Source organism: Podarcis gaigeae (genome assembly GCF_964106915.1).
Source record: "Podarcis gaigeae genome assembly, chromosome: 9".
Classification (NCBI taxonomy): domain Eukaryota; kingdom Metazoa; phylum Chordata; class Lepidosauria; order Squamata; family Lacertidae; genus Podarcis; species Podarcis gaigeae.
In genome coordinates, this window is record NC_139685.1 from 5,449,686 (window position 1) to 5,475,873 (window position 26,188).

A 26,188-nucleotide genomic window follows, 5' to 3' on the forward strand; every position below is an offset into this window, starting at 1 on the left:
AAAATGGAACATTAAGCTTTGCTTCCATCCTTCAGAGAACTTTACTGCTAGAAACAATAGTTCAGAAGTACATTGTGCATAGTCCATTTTTATTGTCTCTGTATTGCCCGGGTGGTGGTGGTGAGGGGACTGCAGGCTTAAGCTGAGACAGTGCCCTTGTTTGCAACGCTAAGCCAAATCATGTCTTAGTGCAAACAAGCAAATGTGGGGTCTCTAAGAGAGATTACCTTTTTGCTCCTCTGGTTGTAATCCTGCTGTGGTTTTGGTAAGCTGTGATTTGGCTTAATATGTTGTTCAAACCCTGGCTTGTGATATGCTCACTTCAGACACACAAGCTGTGATCCCCAAAACTTTGATTTCAGGACAGAGAGCAAACCCAGCCTCTGTATAGTCATAGCCCCAGAAGAGACTAGCACCAGACCTATTGTTCTCCTTCTTGCCCTCTCACCGGTCTTGTCTGCTCACTCGTCTGCCTGCTCAGTCAACCCTGCCCCTTCCCTGCATAGCTCTGCCAAACCATGGCCCAGGCGAGCCACAAAGGACCAGGGACAACAGGCCCAGTCACTTCCCCAGCAAACATCTTGCTCTTTTGTTGCTTCCCTCCCCTTCACCCACCAATGTGGATGCAGACAAAATGGTGGCCTTGGGTGCACAGGGAAAATGGAGCAAGATGGCTGCTTGGAAGCTGCCCCTGGCTGTTCCTCTGTGGCTCTCCTGAACTGCTTATGTGCTGTTCTGTCCGGCAGCCACACAAATTGCAGCCTGATCGCAGCCTTGCAGTTTTATTATATCTGTTATTTTACTGCTTCTTCCTACAGCAGCTTTCTTCTCTTCTCCCCTTCCTTTTTGTTCCCTATTAATTACAGTACTATTTTAAAAAAAATATTAACCCTAATTTATTTATTTGAGTGCACACTCTGGCCCTTCACCGTCATGTCTCTTCCCGCAAACCCCTCTGCCTTCTTGCCACTTTTATTCAGGGCCTGAAGACTGCTGCTCATGTTGCCATAGGTCCAGCCAAAAGAAAGTAGCATGGTTGGGGGGGGGCAGAAATGGGCGAGGGTGGGGGGTCTGTGCCCCTGAGGCCAGTCTCAAAGGAGACCGAGGCCAGCTGGTGGTCTCTGCCCACTGTTTGAGAAAACACTACCTTCCTCCATCTATTCCACGTGCTTTTTTACTTTTCTGTAAAATGAAGTTGTGCCCAGTTTTGTGCTGTAATGTAGCCTTTTATTTTCAAGGAGCAACATATGGATGAGCGAGATGCGCGGAGATTTCAGCTAAAAATAGCAGAACTCAGCGCTGTAATTCGAAAGCTGGAAGATAGAAATACACTTTTAGCAGATGAAAGGAATGAACTAGTAAGTAATTTTGAAGTTTTATTTAACAAAATTTATATGCTGCTTGGTTGTAGTAAAACCTCCAAGGGGTTTACAAGAAATATTAAAATTATCAATAAAACATTTAAAAACAACGTACCGTATTTTTCTGTGTATAAGACTATATTTTTCCCTAAATTTTTGAAATTTAAAATAAGGGGACGTCTTATACACAATGCATAGTGCATTTTCTTAATTTTGAGTCCCAAAAAATAGGGGGCGTGTTATACATGGAAAAATATGGTAAAAGATTTAAAGATATTAAAATTAAAATACATCATCAACACCTGTGTGTCTGGATAGGCTTGTCTATACAAAAATGTTTTAAGCAGGTGCAGAAAAGAGTACAGGACAATGATTGTACCTAACTGTCAATAGGCAGGGGGTTCCAAAGTGTAAATGCTGCCGCACTAAAATATCAGTTTCTCACAACTTCGTTATGTATCTTTAGGCACCAGGTGAAAATGTCTCTCTGTAACTTGGCCTTTGACTGATTAAACAATCTTTTAGAACTGGGCAGGATTGTAAGTTGCTTTGGGTTCCCCTGAGCAAGATCAAGCAACTAACAAATTCAGTAAATAAATAAAATAAAAATAATGTAAGTGGACATTTGCCAAGATCACATTTGACTTTAACAAAAAAGAAAAATTCCCCAAATGAGGGTATGGGTAAAAAGCAAGTAGAAAGGGGACACATCTCTCCAAAATGTTTAGCAGTTGTTCAGGATTATAGAATATCAGAAGCTCAGCTAGAGAACATACCACAGAACAGGAAAGATACTTCCAAGGCCAGCATGGGGAATAAGCAAAGGCAAGAAAGCTGTTAGAGGCAAGGAGGCTTATTTCAGAAAGTGGAAGTCTTGTCCAAATGAGGAGAGCAAAAAGAACAGAAACTTGGGTACAAGAAATTCTAGCAGATGATAAGGGATGAAAAAAGAGAGATAATTTGATGAGTGTATTACAAAAAAATATATAGAGGAACGACAAAACTTATTTAAATACGTTGGGAGCAGGAGATCAGCTGGGGAAGTGGTTGGACCTTTGACGAGGGAGTCAAATGTGTTTGCGTTTTTCTTCACAGCGGGAGGCGGAAGGCAGATCCCTGTGCCTGAGCTATCTGTCTCAGAAAGGGAGTCTGAGGAGCTGATGTAAAAGTGGTGACAAGACACAAAATGGGCAAACCACCAGGCCCAAATGGCATCCGCCTCAGAATCATAGAATCCTGGAATTGTAGAGTTGGAAGGGACCCCTGAGAGTTATCTAATCCAACCTCCTGCTGTGCAGAAACCAGTTCTTGAAGAACTTGGAGAGCTACCAATGTCAGAATGCTATTATATGGCAAGACCGCACTTGGAATACAGTGTCCAGCTCTGGTTGCCTCAACTCAAGAAAGACATTATAGAGCTTGAGAAGGTTCAGAAAAAGGCAGCCAAAATGATTAAGGGGTCAGAGCAACTCCCTTATGAAGAAAGGCTATATTTGGGACTTTTTTTTTGCTTAGAGTAAGGGAGGGAGATGTTGTTGTTAAGGTCCCAGGTTGGGTTACAACATTAAAACACAATATTAAAAACAAACAACTTACAGTTAGAGAACTAAGTTGGGTCCTAAAAATATACACATCAAGCGTCAAAGGGCGGGGCAAAGCAGTGCATCTTTGGCATTTGCCGGAAGCTGTATAATGACAGTGCCAAGAGCACCTCTTTGGGGTGGGAGCTCCACAGCTTTGAATGTCCTCTCCCAGACTGCCACACGCTGAGGGTCCGAAGGTGGAGAACTACCAGGAGGGCCACCTCTGCAGATCTTGGCACCTGAGAGGATCCATAGGGAAGCAGGCAGTCTTTGAGGTATTTGGGACCTGAGTTGTTCAGGGCTTTAAACTCTAACGTGAGCACATTCTACACCAGCTGGAGCTTCCAAACCAGACCTCAGGGCAGCCCCACAGAAGAGCACATTTCTGTCCAGCCCAAGCATGGACAACAGTGGCCAGGCTATCCTCGTCCAGGAATGGCAGTAGCTGTCAAACCGGATGAGGCTGGTAAAAGGCCTTCTTAGCCACAGAGGACACCTGGGCATCTGTTGACAAGCTACCCACTTGCAACCCTGTGCAGAACAGATCTGCTTTAAAAACAAAAAGATAAAAGTACAACTTATTTTTTGCAGCTGAAGAGGTCTCGGGAGACGGAAGTGCAGGTGAAGCCGCTTGTAGAAAAAAACAGAAGGCTGAACAAAAAGAACGAGAGCTTGCTGCAGAGTATACAAAGAATGGAAGAAAAACTTAAGCATCTTTCTAGGGAAAATGTCGAAATGGTAAGCAGTCGTCATCTTCAGGTCACAGATTCTGATGATTCCTTTGCCAGTTGTGAGAAGGATGGCCAGAAAGTGCTCTGCTCCCCTTTCGCTTTTATAGCCAGTAATATTATTTACTTATTCAATAAATTTTATATCCCATTTTCTCAGAAATCTTTTCACTCTATCTAGTACATTTTTACAGGTGGAAAGTCCTACTGCAGATTTTGATTCAATCTGCTTGATTGGCACATTGACATAATTCCTATTTTTAAGGTATATTCTAAAAGTGTTGGGTAGCTCAGAAACAGAAATTACAGTTGTTCTTTTTCTTTCTTTGGGAGCATCTGCAAATCCAAGAAGGATAATTAACAAAATGAGTCATTACCTAATGTGTAGCTGAATAATGTATATAGTACTTTATAACATATGGCATGGGCAGGCAAACTAAGGTCCAGGGGCCAGATCCAGCCCAATCACCTTCTAAATCCGGCCCGCGGACGGCCCAGGAATCAGTGTGTTTTTACATGAGTAGAATGTGTGCTTTTATTTAAAATGCATCTCTGGGTTATTTGTGGGGCATAGGAGTTTGTTCATTCCCCCCCCCCAAAAAATATAGTCTGGCTCCCCACAAGGTCTGAGGGACAGTGGACTGGCCCCCTGCTGAAAAAGTTTGCTGACCCCTGACATAAGGCCTGCAGAGTCAATGTAACACATTCTGGACTGACCTTTTTTAACTGGTCAAGCGGTCAGCTGCTGTGTCCAGCTGCTCACCATGCTGTGGGCTTGAAGAGGAAAGGCATCAGCTCAACCCCAGCCCACAGGGTGTTACCCAACTCAGTGTGCCGTCACCCTTGTCCTCAGCATTTATTTGTCATCTGCCTATGGGGGCTTGCAGGGGACACGGGTGGCGCTGTGGGTTAAACCACAGAGCCTAGGACTTGCCGATCAGAAGGTTGGTGGTTCGAATCCCCGCGATGGGGTGAGCTCCCGTTGCTCAGTCCCTGCTCCTGCCAACCTAGCAGTTCAAAAGCACATCAAAGTGCAAGTAGATAGATAAGTACCGCTCCGGCGGGAAGGTAAACAGCGTTTCCGTGTGCTGCTCTGGTTTGCCAGAAGCTGCTTAGTCATGCTGGCCACATGACCCAGAAGCTCCCTTGGCCAAGAAAGCGAGATGAGCGCCGCAACCCCAGAGTCAGTCACGACTGGACCTAATGGTCAGGGGTCCCTTTACCTTTACCTATGGGGGCTCACATGAAAAAAATCACATCATTCACTAGTTACAAAATACAGCAGAATCTAAATAATCTGTTAATGAAAGCATCTCATTAAGAAATATTCAATAAAATTGAAAAACCCCTTATAATTAATGATAAGATCTAATGACAAAACACAAAAACGTAATAACAAAAACAGCAAAAGTAATTAAATCTGGGCCACACAGTAGTCCCTAAACATCCTCTGTAGACTTGTGGTCAAGGTGGTCTCTGGTGCCTCCTGCAGCAGCTTTCGTAGCTGGAAATGGTCTTGGTCTCCCCTCTCTCAGCCCAGATGGAAATAGGCCAGCAAAGATGGGAATAGGCCCCACAGGACTTGCAGCATCTCTAGAGTCTGAGCCGGGAACCCCACTGCCCTAGTGCTGAGAGGCTTCTTGGGGCTCTGCATTCAGGCTCCAGAATCTTCTTGGGCCTAGAGGCACATTTGGAAATCTATGAAACTTTAATGGGCACTTCAAAATACCTATTTCACCAAAGGAAAACTGGTGATGCTTAGGACCCCTGCCCCAAATGACAAATCACCTACCCAGTATTTACTTAAGCTTGCTGAAATCAGATTTTCCAAAGTCTAGGGTACACATATGACCACGTTCAACTTTATCTTTTCCGAGTATCTTGAATCCCAAGTCGATGTGGTCACTTTCACCCAAGACTCACACTTCTGTCATGTGAAAGGGATAATAGCACCGGTTATTCGCAGTTGCTCTGTTTAGGATTACAAGTCATTCGGTCTCACTGCTAATGCTGATGTTTTCACAGATGTGTTTTACTGTTTTCTCTCTGAACGATAATGTTTAAATTCATGATTGGAAAAGGGCAAGGATGTTTACCAACCACCTTTTTGTACTAGTATTGTTTTGGCTGAAACCAAAGAGGGTGTGAGAGAGATTTGGTTGTGTAAATGAAATTACATTTTTTTTATAGAGAGAAAAGCTATCTGCTCAGCCAACAATGAGGAGGCACACATCATTGAATGACCTCAGTAGCACACATGAAGAACCAGAAGTTGAATTTCTTAAATTGCAAATTATAGAACAACGGCATCTTATTGATGATCTGACAATGGTAATATGCAGTTACTATTAATCTCTGCTTTGGCATTCGTTTCTTATTCCCTTGGAGAGACATTTGTAAGGGCACATGGTCACTTGATCCAAATATAGCATGCATTGTATTTTGGAACAGCCTCCCCTACCCAAATTGATGTTCTGCCTTGTCACATCAGCCATGGAGGAGGAGCAGGGAACAGTGAGGGGAGTAGCCTTGTGACAACAGACATGTTTGCAGCTTTCATTATATTCTTGGCAAAGTATAACAGAAGGCTATGTGTTTGGGGTTAAAGATCACAAATAATAGAAAAAGTTATGTTTACAAGCCCCAAAGTGAAGTGGGGATGTAGTATCCCCAATATTAATTTATATTTCTGCATGTGGATGTTTACAAAGGGCTGTTTGAAAATTCTGTGCTTCACTTTGAAGTCCCAGCAATCAGGGCTGCAAAGGGAAGCATCACCTGACATCACAGTGGGGTTAGTTGGTTAACAGGTGAGCGGCCCTGCCTCACTGTTAATATTGGCCTGCCAAGGCTGGAGCAATAGGAATCTGACTAGAAAAGGTTCCCCACTCCTGAATTAGAAGGAAATAATCTATTTGTCCAGTTTTAAACCCATCTCCTTTTCCATGTTTTCATTTCTGTTTCTCATAACTCATGAATCTATCTCATAAAAGAAGGAGTGGAGAAGTGAATTTATCCAAAATCTCTTTCCATTTCTCATGGCTTGTCAGCTGTGTACATTGTCGATTCGCTCTGTTTCCCCCAGATTTTCCTCTGCGGCAACTAGTTTTAAAAGTGTGTATTTCAGAAAAAGAAATGGAATGGGATCTTTAGCTTTGCTGTGCAGCATGTTAGAATTTTAGATTCCACACCCATGATTATTTGTTACGTATTTTGAATATATGCTAAATTATTTAAAAGACATTCCTTGCTCTAGGAGCGGGATCGATGGTTACGCTCCAGGAAACAGAAGACGCAGAATTTGAAACCCACAAAGGTGAGTGACATTTTTATTGAGACTGAGGGATAATGGTTTTTCCAAACTTCTTTTCTATATTAAAATTATGGCAATAAAATAAGAAAAACAATTGCCATCACTATTAATAATTAATTAAAAAAACTACAAAATGCTGATTTTTTTTCACAGCTGCTTCTTGTTACTTTAATATATGGAGATATCAAGTATTTAATTGCAGTGTAACCTGGAAAGTACTGCTGAAGGCCTGACGGTGGCACTTTTTCTTAACGTTCTGTTTTGCACAGCTAAGTTTGCAAACATGTGCACACTTATCTGGAAGCAGGTCCCAAATAACTCAACGGGGCTTCTTCTGAAACAGTTTAGTTTCGCTTTCAGTATTAAACAATCCTCAAGCAGGGTACAGTACAGATAAAACTCTATAAAGTCTTTCAATACATAATGAAATAGTAAAAAAGGAAACAAGTGACAGCACATACACAGTTGTATATTCTTTGTTTCTTTTTTCTTTTTGTTTAGATTAGTTTGTTTTTTATTGTAATGTATTATGAAAAGCCTTCATAAGATCTTATAAATAATAGGTATTGTTTGAAACAGAAACATAATTCTACAGCACTGAATATGAGCAGGGTCAGGCCAGGATATTTCTCTGCCCCTCCCAGCCAGACCCCCCCCTACTGCCATCTGGAGGCAGCCCAGGAAAAAGAGGAAAGGAGGCTGGAGAGGAGCAGGTGGGGGGGGGCACAAAGTGGGGGGAGGGAACCACGGTGGTGGGGAGGGCATGGAGGAGGAGGTGGCAAGTGGCATGCTCCTAGGGCCTGGATCTGACCGCTTTGCCTCGCCTCATGGGCCGGCCAGCTCTGAATGTTGTAAAATGCAACTGTGTTTTTTTGGGGGGGGGGTGAGTTAGTTTCTCAATGAATTTCTAAAATGGAAAGCTTTGTATCTAAGCCTGTATGGATGTCACGTGGATTTGACTATCCTTCCCAGACCTGGAGGATCCTCTTCCTATCTTAGGCAAAAGAGGCCAATTATGTTTAATCACGTTTGTGATGTACTCTGCACATGAGCAGAGGTTATGGCTTCACATTTTCAGGATTGAATCATGGGTTGCAAATATGTTCTTTTGTGCTCCGGCTCAAGTGAAACCATCATTTCTTTATTCCATTGGCTGGAATATTTAGTACGTTCGATTTGGAGAAAGAAATGTTTGGATTACTGAGAAGTTTGATTTTTGGGTGAGGGAGCAAAATGCCAAGCAAGGGTCCTCACATTTTAACATTTGTGTGTGTGGCTCCGTAGTGGGGACAGGGCTGTGGGGGCTGCGGCCAGGCCTGGACCCAGAGACCGCTGAGGGGAGGAGGAGGAGGGCCTGGCGTGGCTCTTAACTCACCATGGGGGAGAAGCGGGGTCCTCTCGGTTGGCCGGCCAGCCACCCGCCAGACTGACACGCAGACTGTTCACCCACTCCCACAGCACACGCCCCAACCCCCCCCCCCAGACATTTTTCAAAATTTAAATCCACCCAGATGGTGATTTTGCCTTTGGAATCCCAGGCATGTTCAGGGAAATCTGGACATATGGTAACCCTGGGGGCTGCATGCCAGTAGCAGGGAGGGCAAAAGGCCACTGAGCAGTGGATGTAAACGTCATACCATAAGCTAGTTTCTACGCACGCTCAGAATCCCTTCTCTAATTTCTATCCAGGCAAGCAAAAGCCATTATCTGAGTTCTGGGACACACTCCAAACAGCCAGGGTGGTTTGAATCCCCGCGACGGGGTGAGCTCCCGTTGCTCAGTCCCTGCTCTTGCCAACCTAGCAGTTCGAAAGCACATCAAAGTGCAAGTAGATAAATAGGTACCACTCCGGCAGGAAGGTAAACGGTGTTTCCGTGCGCTGCTCTGGTTTGCCAGAAGCGGCTTAGTCATGCTGGCCACATGACCCGGAAGCTGTACGCCGGCTCCATCGGTCAGTAAAGCGAGATGAGTGCCGCAACCCCAGAGTCATCCGTGACTGGACCTAATGGTCAGGGCTCCCTTTACCTTTACAATGGCAAAACACATGTCTCAAAATGGACTGAAACTGGGCAATGGATCTCAGGAATGATACAGACACTGTGTATTTTCTCAGGCACATTGCTCTCTCTGAATTACAGGACTGGAGAGATGGAAGAGTCCCCAGGGGTCATCTAGTCGAATTCCCTGTAATGCAGTCATCCCTGGGTGGGCTCAAACAGCCAGATGAAGTGACCCATTTCTACAAAAATATATACATTCAAGCATTTGTAGATTATAACATGTTATAGAAATGATTAGCAACAAGAAGTTTGGATATCTATTCAAACCTGTATACAACAAGTTTGGATATCTGCAACCCCAGAGTTGTCCGCAACTGGACCTGATGGTCAGGGGTCCCTTTACGCACACTCAGGAGCCCTTCTCTAATCTCTATCCATTATCTGAGTTCTGGGACACACTCCAAACAGCCAGGAACACTCAAGGAGGGCGTGCAAAGGGCAAGGCCTGGGGAAAGAGCGGAAGGCTGGCTAGAGAGTCCCAAGGCCCAGCTAGGGAGGCCTAGAGGGCCATATTTGGCCCCTATCCTTGAGCTTCCCCATTCCTGGTGTAGAAACTGTTGGGATTTCAGTTCCCACCAGCTGCAAGAAGCAGCAACATTGGTGACATCATGTGATGTCCCTGAGCGTGAGACAGGAAGTCTCAGCCAGTTCTCAGTGTAACCGGGTGGAGTTACTGAGTGTTTTTGCTTTCGCTTCTGGGTTGAAGCTAAGTTGAGTCGGAGACCATGTGTTCTGCTGCTCAGAGAGCAGTCATGATTGTACAGTCTTAATAAAGTTGCTGTTAGACTATGGACTGTCTCTTTCTTCTGTGATGAGATGCCAGGAGGAAGTGAGTGTGCTCCTCTCATGAGGGAGTCATGAGTCTCTCTGGACTGAAGGCAATTTCCAGCCAGAGAGTGACCACCAGAGAGAAGCCCCGGCGTCTTGGGAAGCTTGGCACCTTTCCCCGTGGTCATTTTTCCAACAGAAACTAGCTACTGTACCAAAGTAAAGGGCAATTGCCTCTGACCCCCGTGGTAGGAGGAGAATCCTTGGTTTCTAAGGAATCATAGAATTGTAGAATTTGAACGAACCCCAAGGGTCATCTCGTTCAACCCCCTCAACTAAGCATCCATGACAGATGGCTATCCAACCTCTGCTTAAAAACCTTCAATAAAGAAGAGTACACAACCTCCCGAGGGAGAATGTTTCACTGTCAAACAGCTATTACTATCAGGAAGTTATTTCTCATGTTTGGTTGGAATCTCCTTTCTTGTAATTTGAATCCATTGGTTCGGATCTTCCCTTCTGGAGCAGGAGAAAACAAGCTTGCTCCATCTTCCATGTGACAGCCCTTTAGATATTTGAAGATGGCTATCATATCTCCCAGTCTCCTGTTTTCCAGGCTAAACATGCCCAGCTCCTTCAACCATTGCTCATAAGGCTTAGTTTCCAGACCCTTGATCCTCTTGATCGCCCTCCTCTGCACATGTTCCAGCTTGTCAACATCCTTCTTAAATTGTGGTGCCCAGAATTGGACACAGTATGTCAGGTGTGGTCTGACCGAGGCAGAGGAGAGTGGTACTATTGCTTTCCTTTAAATGGATAATGTACTTTTGTTGGTAGCATTAGATTTTTTTTTTGCTGCTGCATCACACAGTTGACTCATGTTAAGTTTTTGGTCCACTAAGATCCCTAAGTCCTTTTCACATGTTCTACTAGTAAGCCAGGTGTCCCCCATCTTATACATCCTGTTCTTTCTGCCTAAGTGTAGAATCTTACATTTGTCCCTGTTGAAATCCATTTTGTTAGTTTGGGCCCAGTTCTCTAATCAGTTGAGGTCATTTTGAATCCCAATTCTGCCTTCTGCGGTATTCGCTAGCTCTCCCAGTTTGGTGTCATCTGCTAATAATAATAATAATAATAATAATAATAATAATAATAATAATATATTTATACCCTGCCCATATGGCTGGGTTTTCCCAGCCACTCCAGGTGGCTTCCAACAAAATATTGAAAGTACAATAAAACATCAGACATTAAAAACTTCCCTAAACAGGGCTGCCTTCAGATGTCTTCTGAAAGTCTGGTAGTTGTTGTTCTCTTTGACATCTAATGGGAGGGCGTTCCACAGGGCGGGCGCCACTACCGAGAAGGCCCTCTGCCTGGTTCCTTGACGAGCACCCCCTCAATTCCTTTGTCCAAGTCGTTTATAAAAACATCAAACAACAATGGGCCCAGGATGGAACCCTGCGACACCTGTTTGTCCCCCACTTGACAAGGAAAGTGGCTGATCAAGTGGGGAAAGTAGTCAATGGGAGGGCAGCCATGTCCACAGCCAGTAATATGTGATGGCCTATGACCCAAACATTAATAAACTACATCTCAGCCAGTAGAAGGAGCTCTGTTGTGGCAGCTAAGGAGATGGGGAATCCCGAAGCTTGTGACCATGGTTAGAGAAAGTTGGCCTCATCAGACATCCTATGAAGAGAGTGAGGAGGGATTTGGATGTCTGTGAATCTGCCAGTAAAGCTCTTTATTTGCATGCATGCCTAGCCATGTGCTTCCCTGTGGAACCATGAAGGAAGATGGGCAGGGAAATAAACATTAAGGCTGCAGTCAGTGTTACTAGGTACCTTCAGTAAAGCACTTTCCCACCAACTTTAGAATATTTTGTATTTCCTCTACCTTCATATTTACTTCAGCAGTCAAAATGGACATGCCAAGTGCTTACACATATTGCTCGTTTTGGGAGTTTGGGGCCACCAGAGCAAGAAACAAGATATTAGATGGTAAGGTGCTGTCCCCTATTAATTAAGCAGTATTTGGGGGGACTGTTCAGCAACCAAGGTACCACTGTAACTCTCCATGATAATAAACAGCAATTCTGAGAACTGGCCCCTTCGGTACCCTAAAATTGATCTGACCCAAGGACTTGAACTTGTTTAAGGTAAATAGGTATTTTCTCCTTGTCAAATCTGGAACTGCGGTACTGACACATCCTACATTAGTGGGTAGAGCTGAAAAGCAACCTTCCCAGTAAGTGCGTCACGGCTGCTTACTGGGAAGGTTGGAGGGGTTCTGTGTGCATCAGATTGGTTCCACCAGTGCAGTAACTGCACTAACCATCCCGATACCTCTCTTCTCCCCCCCCCCCAAGCAAGAGGAGGTGTCACACCAGCTGGGAAACTAGAATTGTGGCTGCCCACAACTGCTTCTACCCCACTGACTGCTTCTACTATCAGAAGATTGCATGTAATTCCCCCTCTGGGAGAATAGAAAAGCAAAAAACGGAGTTGAGCAGTTCCGGCATCTAATAGTTGGCCCTTAACATTCCACAATCCTTAGGAAGCAATGATACTACCCCTTTCTCTTGTTCTGAGTATACATGAACAACATCGCCCCAGCATCCCTCTCCAGCCTCAGTTTGCTTTGATCTTTAGCTTACCTGATACCATCTCTACAGGTGAGAGCTACTTGTCTGTATTTACCGTTGGTGACTTTCACCTCTTAGGCATGCTCCTTTCCTTTTTTTACTTCATCTCCCTACTTAACCTTTAATGCAACCACATTGGCCTTTTTTACAGTGGTGCCCCGCAAGATGAATGCCTCGCAAGACGGAAAACTCGCTAGACGAAAGAGTTTTCCGTTTTGGAGGCGCTTCGCAAAACGAATTTCCTTTGGGCTTGCTTTGCAAGACGAAAATGTCTTACGAGTTCCTGCGGGTTTTTTTCCCTTTCCGCCCCCTTTTCTAAGCCGCTTATCCGCTAAGCCGCTAAAAGCCGCGAATAGCGCTAATCCGCTAAGCCGTCGTGGTCTCCTTCAATAATAATAATAATAATAATAATAATAATAATAATAGTTTATTAATTATACCCCTCCCACCTGGCTGGGTTCTCCCAGCCACTCTGAGTGGCTTCCAACAAAACATTAAAATACAGCAATTCATCAGATATTAAAGCTTTCCAAAACAGGGCTGCCTTCACATGTCTTCTAAAAGTCAGATAGTTGTTAATTTCTTTGACATCTGATGGTAGGGCATTCCACAGGGCAGGTGCCACTACCGAGAAGGCCCTCTGCCTGGTTCTCTGTAACTTTGCTTCTTGCAGTGAGGGAACTGCCAGAAGGCCCTCAGAGCTGGACCTCAGGCAGAATGATGGGGGTGGAGACGTTCCTTCAGGTATTCTGGGCAAAGCTGTTTAGGGCTTTAAAGGTCAGCACCAACACTTTGAATTGTGCTCGGAAACGTACTGGGATCTTTCAAGACCGGTGTTATGTGGTCCCGGCAGCCACTCCCAGTCACCAGTCTAGCTGCCGCATTCTGGATTAGTTGTAATTTCCGGGTCACCTTCAAGGGTAGCCCCATGTAGAGCGCATTGCAGTAGTCCAAGCGGGAGATATTTAGAGCATGCACCACTCTGGCGAGACAGTCCGCAGGCAGGTAGGGTCTCAGCCTGCGTACCAGGTGGAGCTAATAAACAGCTGCCCTGGACACAGAATTGACCTGTGCCTCCATGGACAGCTGTGAGTCCAAATTGACTCCCAGGCTGTGCACCTGGTCCTTCAGGGGCACAGTTACCCCATTCAGGACCAGGGAGTCCTCCACACCAGCCCGCCCCCTGTCTCCCCAAAACAGTACTTCTGTCTTGTCAGGATTCAACCTCAGTCCGTTCGCCGCCATCCTAATAAACCTAGCCTTTCTCTGAACTTGTTAAAATCAGCTTCTTCTTTTTTTGAAATTGAAGCATAAGATCATGAATTGCAGCATTACAAAGTGACTTCCCCCAAGTGTTCCTTTTAATCATTCCCTTGCTTACGTGTAAGAGTACCAGGTAACAGTTGCTATGCTTGCTTTCACTGGGCACTCTCTTAATTGCCAAGGGAAGTTTGAAAGTAGCAGGCTGCTGGCAGCTATCTTCCGTCTCCAGGAGCAGCACTGAGGGTGGAGCTCTTTGTATACTTGGGTAGCCATGGATATTTAAATCTTAGGAACTTTGGTGGGTGAAATGGGTAGAAAACCTGACCAGCATGTCTGAATTTATGATGGAGTAATGGAACTACAGTATTTGGAATTTAGACAGCTCGTGGGACTATTTGCTGCTCTGCAAACTTAATTATGATGCTCTACTTTTTATAAACAAAGTGCCCGGTGTCTGCATCATTAAGATGGAATACATATTTCTCGTCTTGTATTTTTCTTTTTTCCTCTGTCTCTGTGCTCTGGTATGTCTATATTTTTCTGGCTGCCAAGAAATGACTTACAAGCATGATGGTAAGAAACTCTGAGCTATTTGTTCATATTCTTGCGATGCTGAATTTAATTTGAGTTTCTACCCTGTTACTTCGTTAATGACGTAAAAAATGTAAAGTGAAGTATATGATGTTACTGAAGTTAAAAGAAGAGAAAAGGATGTTTGTTTGTTTTTTACACAGTTTAGCTCCTGTTATTTATTTATTTAGTTAGTTAGTTAATTTATATATTGCTCTTCATAAGATTTCAGGGCAGTTCACAGAATAAACAGCTAATCATTCAGTTTTCAATGATGTTCAGACCAGTTCTTGTGCAAGAAAATCCCAGTGGATTTTGCCCTTTGTCTTCAGAAATAAGACATCATTTGCTCATAAAGAGCTCTTATGCTTTAATCAGTGGTGTCGCCCAGTGGTGAAATGGATAGCATGTTCTAAACCTTTTTGGTGGTTCTCACAAATTTACACTGTGGACCCTCAGGGGTGATGCTTATAAAGCGTATGTTGCTGCTTTGGATAGGGAAAATATAAACAAAAGGGTGCAGTGGATGAATTTTGACAGAAGAGATTTTAAAACAAAATAACGATATAGAAATGCTGTAAATAAATGATAAGGCCTTTGAAGTAAACCATGCCATTTCACTCTATTTTTCCTCCATTTTTTTTTAACATTTTTAAAATGTTATGCATTAAAGAAGAGTTGTTAAATGTTACCACTACTGGTCCACCTATTTAAGTGCTTATCTGTTGAATACGGAACAGTTGCGTTGTAAATTACCATACATTGCAGGTGTTGCATAAATCCCATGGTGCACTTAACCTCATAATAATGGTGGTGTGTTAATTTTCATTTTAATGAATACGTTTCTCTTACACGGAAATAGTCTGTGTGTGATGCTTTCCAAGCATTTTTCATATACTGTAAAGCATATTAATTGGCACTCAAACGTTATGGGCCATTGATTAATAATGTAGGGAGGAGGACCATTGTGTGTGTTTTGGGGGCTTGGAGGTCCTACCCCTCTTGTCTCGAGCCCTTTTGTGCTTTCTTCTGCCTCTTCACTTCTTTGCACAGCTGCCATTCTTTTCTACATTGCCAGGTCTTTGCTTCCACACGAATAAAAATAATAACTACTTTGTTAGCTGCCCATACAGTTATGTTGAAGGTGTGAAATATAAATTATGTAAATATAAAAAACCCCTCTTCATTCCGACACATTTCTAACTCCTAGTCTTCACACTCCCATTTACAATTTCTATTCTTGTGTGCGTGATCTCCTCCTCCAAATCACTTTTTGAAGTGGTCTTACACATTCACACATGCAGATAGTGTCCTCCAGGCACAACAGCAACTTCATGGCATTTCTAGACAGCAGTCTAGATTAGGGATTAGGTGCCTATGGGAGATGGTGCTATTTAAAGGGCTAATCCCCCCCCCCCACAAAAGAATTCCTATAATTATCTGTTTCTTGTTGGGCTATCAACACTAAAGAGCTGTTTAACCAAAGAACCACAAGACACAATTGTGAAAACTCTTTGTAGGAGGCAGAGTTTTAATTCTGAGCTATAAATATGGTGTTATGTGCAACAAAACACAGCAAGGCTGTTAAAAGTATTTTTGGGTCGTAACACATACTCTGCTTAAGGCCGGGGCGTCTTACCCATAGAGGCTAGTGGCGCAGGGCGCCAAGTTCTAGAGGGCACCAGGGAAGAGGCAGAGGCTGAACGCAGTGCCTCCCGGCATCAGCTCACCGCCCTCGCCCGCCTCCGCCATGCCGCGCCGAAGCAGTGCCGCACCTGGAGCCTCCGTCTGCCGTGGCCACCATGGCACGAAGCGGCCAGCTGAGCCGGGAGGCACCGTGTCCAGCATCCCCCTCTTCCCCGCCGGAGGAGCCATCCTCCAGCCACTGCCTGCCTCCTCCAGCCCCGCTGGCAGCGCCATCCTTCCTAAAAAACTGGGAAATGGGGGGGGGTGCCAGAGGGAGCTTTGCACCACGGCACCGGATATGCTTAAGAAGGCCCTGGCTTAAGGTGATGATTTTTACTACCTGGTATTTGAACGCCAAAACTCAAGTTGATGTGCAATTGTGGGCAAGAAATCTTCATTTTTGCATTTCTTGGAATTGCAGAGTGGCGTCATGAGCCCCATAATGCTGACTGCTTCAGGGCTGGGGCAGCAATTGCTGTCAGATGAGGAAGACGAGGAGGATGCAGATGGCAGGGGGAGGCATTGGAGAGAGGACAGGCACCACGCCCCTTTTACCTTGGGAGGCAGTCCTGATGACTTCCTGTCCTGGCCCCTCCATGAAGCTGAGTGATGGCCTATGAAATATACTCAGAGTCGAGAGTGGATTTCATGCTCTTTATTCAGCTCGTAGTGGTGAGGAGGAATGAAAGTCCCCTCAAAGTATCTGCTTTATATACATTATTTACACAATGGGCTGCATGTGATTGTCTAATTCCGGAATTCTCCTGTAGGCCAACCAGGTTGTGGATTCACTTCCATCTGGAGCTGGATTGGGTGGCTCCTGCAGACCAATCATACTGCTGCATTGTTCTAGGACCAATCAGACTGCTGCATTCTGAATCCTATTGTTCCAGGACTAATCAAACTGCTGCATTTTGGATCCTTTTGTTCTAGGACCAATCAGACTGCTGCATTTTGGATCCTATTCAACTCAGTACGTAACAGCCTAGTAGTGGAGGAGGCCGTTGGCTAGCCCTCAGGGGAGCTGGAAGACAAGGAAAAGCCAGAGCTGCTGACCTCCACCCCACGTCTAAGAACTCAGGGCTGCCTCTGCTGTTGGGAACAGACCCATGTCCCTCAGAGTAGTTTTGTAGGGACAAAGTATTGCAAAGTATTGCAAGCGATCGTACCACATCTCACCTTAAAAGCTGGTGGGAGAGGCATGACTGCTTGTTGGGACATCTTCTCAGCTTTCATTTGTCACAGACCCCAGATGCTGTTCTTGAACTCTGAAGGTGTTCTTTGGTGGTCTGTACATGTACTGATGTTTTTATGAGAATTATAAGGTCTAAGATATAAAACATAAATATATAAACTGTGTCTGAAACAGTACAGGAAGACAGTCTTGAAACCATTTTGTCTCTCCCAAATTGACCTCAAATGTTTCTCTGCAAGGAGGGAAGGAATGGGGAAAAACCTCCCCATTGTCTCTTTGCTCACAAATCCTGCCCTAAGGGCACATTTAAGATATGAATAGGGGAGCCTGTGACCTGGACTCAGGAATTAAGTATTTATCATCACAAAAGGACAGCCAGGCTCGCCAGGTAAACCCATTAACAGCCAGGTAAACCCATCAACAGGTTTCCTACCAGACAGGATTCTTTTGTAGACGCCCCTTCTGTGATATACGTATGATGTATTGGGGGGTGGTCTTGGGCTGCAAGGTGGCTATTTAAAAAGACTATATAAGGCCTTGTGCACCAGTGTTGTGTGTTGCTCCTCCGTCCTGCGTGTGGCGAGTGAGGACCCTGTTGCAACAGTTCAATAAAGATCAGACTTACTAGCTGCCTTGTTTCTCAATATTCTCTGGTTGGCCTCTGTTATTTTCTCCTACCGATAGGGAACCCACTTAGGGACTCTATACGGGCTCTTGGATACCCCATAAGGGAAAAGGGCAGATTTTGTTGACAACAGATGCAAGCCGTGAATGAAGTTTCCTTTCTAAGACTTAAGAACTGCTGTCATAGCATGGGAGCTGGGCTGGCCCAGGATGTTTTGCTGCTTCAGGCAAAACAGCTCCCCACTTGCTGCCTCTGCAGTGGTTGCAGAAGAGGTGGCTGCAGCAACTGCTGCGCTCCTTGTAGGCCAGATCCGCCACCTTAGGTGACTGCCTTACCTTGCCTCCTGGGTGGGTCGTCCCTGGATGGGGAACTGGGGGGGGGGGGGAGAGGGTTATCTGTGTTTTGCCCTAGCATTGTGCCCTTATTTCCTAATTACATGAACTCTGTCCTTCATTTCAGGCACTGAATCATATTATAACTGGTTTCTCATATTCCTGATGTGCATAGGGTATCAAGTGCTGTGGCTAATCCAAAGCCCCAGCTATGCTTCTGGACTTCACCAGGCCCAACGAGCATGGCCAGCGATCAGGGCTGATGACAGGGAGCTGCAGTCCAGGAACATCCCTGACCTGATGTGAATTATTAGCCTATTGTAGAACTGCCATGTTCTATTCCTATGGAAGTGTGGTGTCTAAACATTTGAATAAAAATAAAATGTCTTGATAACAAAGACTGGCCGGCTAGCAGCAATGACTCCATCTACAGGAGTGCATCTTAAGGCTTCCTGCTGTTCTTTTGCAGCTGTTTTGCCTTAGGTGGCATCAGGTGGTGGCAGGTGGACATGGCTTGGGGAAAATGGTATCACAGCTCAAATTAGGACCCATTTCATTAGAACTGCAGGCCCACTGATTTGTCCCCTTCTCCTCTGAATGTTTCAGTTTTCTCTTAGCTTCTCACTCTAATTTATTTTTATTTTAACTTAGTGCACATTAGTTTGCAACTATGCGGAATCAATGAAGAGCTTTGGTTAGTACATGACATGCACTCTTTTTTTCTGGACTAGGATAGCTTGGCCACTGTGGTCCATGTATTGGAAGCATTGCAGTTGGGTTATTGCAATGCACTCTTTGGGGTTCAGAAGCTGCTACTTCTGCACTGGGATATCAAACTGCACACATACTACACCAATGCGAAAAGAACTGCACTGGCTGCCTATTAGCTATCAAGATCTTGTTAACATATAAGGCCTTGCACCACTTTGGATCAGGTTATCAAGTAGATTTCCATGCGTTCACTGAGAACATCAAAGGAGACTCAGCTGGCCATGTCGCAGCCTGCAGACTACAATCTAGTGGCAGTTTTGAAGTGGGCCTTCTCTGTAATGGTTCCCGTTCTCTGGAATATCCCCCCCCCCCGCACTCTAGGGACTCAGCTACATTAGTAAAGAAAAAACATTTTATATGCGTTATAACACTGTTACACCAGATGGTGCTGTGGAGTCCTGTCTTCTGTCAGCATGATTTCCCTTTATGAAGTTTACAACGGGTTTAACTAAAACACTTTTTAGATGTGTCTTAGATCCAGCCTAGGAGACCCTGTAGTGCGTTTCAAGTGTTTACTGAAAACATATCTTTGTGTGTGGGCATTCCACAACTGTTGGTTGCTGGATTGTACTGATTTTTATTTTTTGTATTTTATAGGCAAAGAATTAATTAATTAATTTGGTTGCTATTTATATTATTTGTGTGTGTGTGTGTGTGTGTGTGTGTGTATGTGTGTGTAATATTTATCGAGAGTTTTAGAGTCTTTGACTCCTTAATGTTGGGGTAGCCAGTGTGGTGCCCGTCAGACATTCTTGGACGGCAACTCCCAGTAGCCTCAGCCAGCAAGGCCAGTGGTTAGGGTTCATGGAAGTTGTGCCAGGTTGTTCAACCTTGCCTTGTGGGTAGTCCTAACTATAGGAAGCCAACCTAACTTAGGCTGGTGCAAGTTATCCCTGTTCCAAATTCTGTCCAGGAGCCTCTGGCATGGACTGAGTTTTGAGGCTTGGGCGCTAGGTCACAAGGGCAGGGCTTGGAATAGGTGTAAGTTTTTGGGACTTACACTGGCACAAGTTCTGCAGGCTGAGGGACGGATGCTGGTGGATGCTCAGCTGGGGTGAGGCCTTTACTCCTGCGCAGACCTGGTTGAACCCCATAGCAGCAGGGAAAGTCCAAGATGTCTCAAATTCAAACTCTCTCATCCTGGTGGATCTTGGGTTTGGATTGTTGCTGGTCACATTGCCTTTGCTTGAGAGACTGTGGCTGAGGTGCATAGATTGTGGATAGTTATTTTGGTGCTATGCTGAGGACCAGGTGGGACTCCTTTGGCCTCCAATTGTTGTTACCTTCCTTAAAGACAGAAATAAAGACCCTTTGATACAGCTCTTTGAATAACTTGCTTGTCTATAACAAGGTACTTTGGTCTTATTTCAGAGGCATGTTGTGGAGACATTTTTTGGATTTGACGAAGAATCAGTGGATTCAGAAACATCATCAGTCACTTCCTATAATACAGATAAAACGGACAGGACTCCAGCTACACCAGAAGAAGACTTGGAAGATGTAAGCACCTGCAACTTTGATATGCATACTGTCATGGACTGGTTGGACCTAGAGGAATGGTGGGAGGCACCAGCTGGGGAGAAGGCTCAGAGCCCAGTGGGACAAGGGGGAGAAGGGGCGTTGGAAGCTGTCCCAAATCAGAGGCAGAAGCTGAAAGTTAGCTTCACATAGGTGCAATCTCAAGATTGCTTGGGGAAAATCCTGAAGAGGAGAGGACTTAGGAAGCTGTGGGGGGATGAGGACCTTCAGTCTCAGCAACTGCTTCATGGGTGCAAGGAATGCCAGAGATGAGTTGCTGTCCTCATGAGGCCTTACATGCAGATTGTATTTTTGCTAATAAAGAGTTAACTCCAGCTTGCTCAGTGGGGTTTGCTGCTGGCTCACTCCTGTCACATGCATATGTCTCTCCCAAACTCAGAGCAATTGGAAGAATGTGGTCCCAAGGGCAGTTGCCAGTGTTGCCATGGTACTTGAAGGTAGTACACTTCCTATAAACTGAGTCCATAGGAAAGTCTTCACTGGAAGTACCGGTACAGCAAACTGCTGGAGAAGAAACACAGCAATCAGTCCCCCCTTCTCTTCCTCCCTCCTCCTCCTCTCTCTGCAGCCAGAATGGGGGCATGTAAGGCCGAGAGGGCTGAGGAGGAGAGGCTGATGACCAGTTCCAAATATGCTTTGGGGGGGGGGGGTCCAGAAGTGCTGAGGGCCAGTGATTCCCCACCTGCCCTAAAGGGTTGTGCCCACGTTTTAGGGATGCTCTTGGATCCAGCACTTGTCACTAGGCCAGAGGCTCAGAGCACTTTTATCCTCTATGGCTGATATACCAGCTGTTGTCTTATCTGGACTGGAATAGACTCTGATAGACTCATATTTGGATTACTGTTGCTTGTGGGGCTGCCTTTGAAAATGGTCTGGAAACTTTAGCTGGTGCATACTAGGGGGCCATCTGTTTCCAGTCAATTTCAGGGTCCAATTTAAAGAGCTGGTATTCACCTTCAAAGCAGGGATGGGGAACTGCTATCTGAGTACTATTCAACCACAACTCTCATAAGCTCTAGCCTGTATGGCCAATGGTCAGGGATGATGATAGTTGCAGCCCATCCTTGCTTCAGACCCTAAACAGCATGAACCCAGGTTACTTTAAGGATTGGCTTTTCCAATATATACTGAGGCACTTTTCCAGTTGCCCCAACAAATGAGGTTTGGCTGGTAACTACCAGCCTTTTCAGCAGTGACTCCACAGAGAAGCTCCCCGGCACCTATATTTTGCTCTTTTCTGTATCCAGTGGATCCCCTCCATTTTTATATTTCTAGTGCTTTTAAGATGATGATGATTTATTATTTATACCCCGCCCATCCGGCTGGGTCTCCCCAGCCACTCTGGTTGGCTTCCAGCAGGAGATTAAAAATACATTAAATCTCTTGTGTTTCCTGTAGTTTTCCATTGCTGGTTTTAAATCTGGCTTTAGTCTGCTGCTGATTTTCCTCTGTGTATTTATGTTATATTTTAATATTTTGCTATTGGATGGTATGTAGATACTTGGGAGGCATGGGCTTTCCCACAGTAAGTGCTGGTCCCTCTCACAACCTGTGCCACAGCTTTTATCAATGCAACTGTTGGTGAGAGTGTGGGCATTCTTTCTATTATCATTAAGAATCATTATGTCAGAAGAAGAGACAGGGAGGACACATTATAGGAAAAAAAGGTAAAAAAAAGGTAAAGGACCCCTGACAGTTAAGTCCAGTCACAAAGGACTCTGGGGTTGTGTGCTCATCTCGCTTTACTGGCCGAGGGAGCCGATGTACAGCTTCCGGGTCATGAGGCCAGCATGACTAAGCTGCTTCTGGCGAACCAGAGCAGCACACAGAAATGCCGTTTACCTTCCTGCCGGAGCGGTACCTATTTATCTACTTGCACTTTGATGTGCTTTCGAACTGCTAGTTTGGCAGGAGCAGGGACCGAGTAACGGGAGCTCACCCCGTCGCGGGGATTCGAACCACCGACGTTCTGATCGGCAAGCCCTAGGCTCAGTGGTTTAGACCACAGTGCCACCCGCATCTTTATTATAGGAAATAATTATGGCTATTACCAATGTAATAATGAAAGAGATTGGAAGCACAAGTGTAGGGGAGAGATCTGGTGTGGTGGTGATGGCTGGTGTCAAAGTTGGACTGGGGAGACCATGTTCCAGTCCCCACCCAGCCATGAAACTCACTTTGGGCATTCCAAATTCTATGATTCTATGATTCCCCTTTTGCAGCCAATTCTACCCTGTAGGATAAAGGGGAGGGCCGGAGACACTATCGTTTTAGTAAGAGTGGGATATAAATCTAACAAACACAGAAGCAACATTTTCATGTTCACAGCAAGGCCTTGTCCCTTTTATGAATCAGATTTCTAAAAAGGCTGGGACTTCTCCATTATGTTGCCCTTTTACAATATTGAATGTACTGGTTAGGTGACTAACCAGGCTGGGATAGCTGGGATAGCAGGCTTGTTGATTTTTGAATGTCTGGTGTAGATTTTTTCAATTTCGTTGTTCTGTATGGGACAATGACAATAAAGATTATCATATCATATCATATCATATCATACTGAAACTATAGCTAAGTTTGTGTTTCAGTCATCACCAAAAGTATATTGATGTTTGCAATTTCAGGACATGGCAAAAAAGTGTAAAAAGACTTAGCTAGAATGGTATGCCTGCTATAATTTGTTTATTTACAGAGTTCTTTCTCTTTTAAAATGATGACGGTAATCTTTTTCTTCTTTTTTTTTTACATTTCTTTAAAGAGCACCCCTAAAGAAGAAGCTGACTTGCGGTTCTGTCAGCTAACCAGAGAATATCAAGCTTTGCAAAGAGCATATGCATTGCTCCAGGAACAGGTTGGGGGAACCCAGGATGCAGAAAGAGAAGCAAGGGTAATTTTTTTTAATGTGGCTTTGCAAAAAAAACACCAAAAAAAAACAGGTTCTTTCAGTTAATTTGACCTAATGGAGCTTAGAAATGTTCCATTAAGTCCTGGTGCTGAAATACTGGATTCCTCCTAGGTAGAACACAAAGCCCATCACCAGAAATCAGGTTAATCTGATTTGGGCAGCAACACTATTTCTTGCTAGGAAGGAGATTACCTATTCCTTGGTAATTTGAACCCTTTCCCATTTTACTTTGAAGCATGTTTTAAGGCAGAGTGTCCGTCAGCTTGATAACGCAGTTTATTGACATTCCCTTTAAATCAGACTGGACAATATTTATTCTCCATAATTCTTTTTCCATCATAGAATTGTAGAGTTGGAAGGGACCCCAAGGGTCATCTAGTCCAACCCCCTGCAATGCAGGAATCTCATCTAAAACACCCTGACTAACTTGGGTTTATTGCCAAACCCAGCATAGTATTTACGGAGTGTCAACTTAGTTGGCTCCCACTACCGCTTTCAAAATAGTTACTGATTTCGTTACATAAATCCTACTGGAAATGCTGAGTTTTGCAATGATTAATTGTGCACAAAGGCAGAATATAGTAGAACCCCCAGTTGTTACCATGATATCAGTTAAGTGTTCTTCAAACTCTCTATTCAGACACGGGAACAACTACAAGCTGATCTTCTCAGGTGCCAAGCAAAAATTGAAGACTTGGAGAAAGCTCTGGTTGAGAGAGGACAGGTAAAAGACTCTCTTCATACTTTCCGTCAGTTCATTCTCTCTTCTGCATGCAGTGCTGCTCTTATCATCTTCATTGCTTCCTGGTACATTGCTGTGTTTGATGTACAATAGACGAAATGGGGAAAAACAATTGTATTAAATGGAATTATATGTACTGGAGAGGAGGCCTTAAAAGTAGTGAAATAATAAAAGCACATTAAGGTTGATATCCTTCCTAATACAGTCCAATAACATCTTGAAGATTCCCACCAAGACGCTTACAGAAGAGAACTTCGACTGATGATGTGAGCTATGTATTTTCCATCTCCATGATGTAGTAGTTTAGGCATTTGCTCAAAACATTTGTGTTTGTTTTGTGTTGTCTTTGTAAGCAGGCAAACGACCCCCATGTTTGCAAACAGCATACTGTATTCCTTTATCAAAGAACACAGGAAGATTCTGTATCATATAGAAAGGTTATGACATACAAGCTTAAGACAATTCAAAATTTCTTAGTAACAACAGATCACAGATATAGAAGATTCCTTAGGAAGTTAGTTTTTCTAGAACTCAAGTAAAAACTGTAGCTCTTCATTTTGCATATAAAGGTAAAGGGACCCCTGACCATTAGGTCCAGTCGTGGCCGACTCTGGGGTTGCGGTGCTCATCTTGCTTTATTGGCCGAGGGAGCCAGTGTACAGCTTCCGGGTCATGTGGCCAGCATGACTAAGCCGCTTCTGGCGAACCAGAGCAGCACACGGAAACGCTGTTTACCTTCCCGCCGGAGTGGTACCTATTTATCTACTTGCACTTTGACGTACTTTTGAACTCCTAGGTTGGCAGGAGCAGGGACCGAGCAATGGGAGCTCACCCCTTCGCAGCAACCTCAAAATGTGGCATGCACAGTTTTTATTTAGTGGTGGGGGAAATCCATAATTTTACGAAGACTGCACACTAGATTCGTGGGGTCCATTTTATTCAGCCCCATTTGGGAGTTTGTGGACCCACAAAGGCCTACTTGTGCTCAGCACCTCACCCATGCCCCGTCATGTTGTACCTTTGCTAGAGACAGGGGGGCCATGTGGGTCAGACCTATGCTGAGAAGGCCAGTGAGCCTAAGGAGGTATTAGACACTACTGCAGATGTACAGCACTTCCAGGTTGATTTGCTGTCATGGAAAGGGTCATTATTTTTGATGTCGAAGTACCCAGAGTATAGCCTGCAATCATGGCAGCACCTGGGTCCTCTCTAGTCCAGCACCTTCCCTGGCTTGGATTAGGACTTCTCCACTGCCTTCCATCTCTGGAAAGAATTGAGAAGTGGGGGTCAAGTGCCCTGGCTCTTGGGGAAGGGCAGTGTTCCTAGAGAGGCCTTGGCCACTGCCGTGCACCTGTCACACATTCTGGTGGCTTACATTCTTCTGCTGACATTCAGAACAAGTCCTCCTGCTGCTATAGCAGTAGAACATGGGTTAGAAGAGACAATGTCAGGCTCCAAGCAGTCTTACTGATCCTGGCTCAGCTCTGCTGCATTTGGGGAGGCAAGACTCAAACTTGCATATTTCCTAGCAGAAACTAAGATGATTCCTTGCTCTTCTTACCTTTATCAGCTTTGGGATGCTATGTTTGCTGTCAAATGGTACATGCCATATAATTTTTTTTAAAAAATCAAACTGTTAACATATAGGAAATGGCTGCCTTTGTGTGAGGGCCAGTTTAACGTTTTTGAGTGGAGGAGCTTCCTTGCAAACACCCTCAAGGTATTCAGTCCAGATGTATCTTATCTCTCCAGGGCTGTGGTCTGGGTGGTGGGTGGGACCCAGTTTTGCTAATTTACGGCAGGGGTCAGCTGTGTATAACTCGGTGGATGTCTCTAATGTCACTGAGAAGCACCTCTCCACAATTCCCAGAACAGTACAGCTTTTTAAAAAATAAAATAAAAAATATCATTTTATTTTGTCAATAAGGTAACAGAGAAGGGGGGGGGAACCAAATATACACAAGCTCCACTTTTAAAAATAAAAAGGGAGTGTCTCTCCTGAAACATGGGGAGAAGTGACTGCACCAGCATTCAGTTTGCACCAGCATTACACATTTCCATTGGTAGCAAATCATTCTCACTGTGGGGCTTAGGGGCCACTCT

The 26,188-nt window shown here is 44.6% G+C and overlaps 2 protein-coding genes across 8 annotated transcripts in view; both read left to right on the forward strand.

Annotated features, from left to right (window-relative positions):
• Nucleotides 1-26,188, forward strand: part of JAKMIP1 (janus kinase and microtubule interacting protein 1) — an 89,901-nt gene that overhangs the window by 26,391 nt on the left and 37,322 nt on the right. For all 7 annotated transcript variants that reach the window (XR_014555131.1, XM_083698230.1, XM_083698229.1 and 4 more), the window contains 7 exons: nucleotides 1,239-1,358; nucleotides 3,536-3,682; nucleotides 5,863-6,003; nucleotides 6,929-6,988; nucleotides 20,274-20,402; nucleotides 23,197-23,325; nucleotides 23,984-24,067. Coding sequence is in view for 6 of the 7 variants with exons in the window: in XM_083698230.1 (XP_083554356.1) it covers nucleotides 1,239-1,358; nucleotides 3,536-3,682; nucleotides 5,863-6,003; nucleotides 6,929-6,988; nucleotides 20,274-20,402; nucleotides 23,197-23,325; nucleotides 23,984-24,067 (810 nt within the window). In the remaining variant the exon portion in view is untranslated. The remainder of the gene's footprint in view (nucleotides 1-1,238; nucleotides 1,359-3,535; nucleotides 3,683-5,862; nucleotides 6,004-6,928; nucleotides 6,989-20,273; nucleotides 20,403-23,196; nucleotides 23,326-23,983; nucleotides 24,068-26,188) is intronic.
• Nucleotides 14,000-20,402, forward strand: LOC310825215 (uncharacterized protein). Its single transcript, XM_083698483.1, has 2 exons — nucleotides 14,000-14,296; nucleotides 20,274-20,402. Exons 1-2 carry the CDS (start codon nucleotides 14,191-14,193, stop codon nucleotides 20,303-20,305), a joined length of 138 nt encoding a protein of 45 aa, XP_083554609.1. The 5' UTR covers nucleotides 14,000-14,190; the 3' UTR covers nucleotides 20,306-20,402.

Coding starts and splice junctions, on each gene's coding strand:
- LOC310825215 (XM_083698483.1), top strand. CDS start 14,191: ATGGAATACATATTTCTCGTCTTGTATTTTTCTTTTTTCCTCTGTCTC. Junction 14,297..20,273: donor AATGACTTACAAGCATGATG/GTAAGAAACTCT, acceptor GTCTTATTTCAG/AGGCATGTTGTGGAGACATT.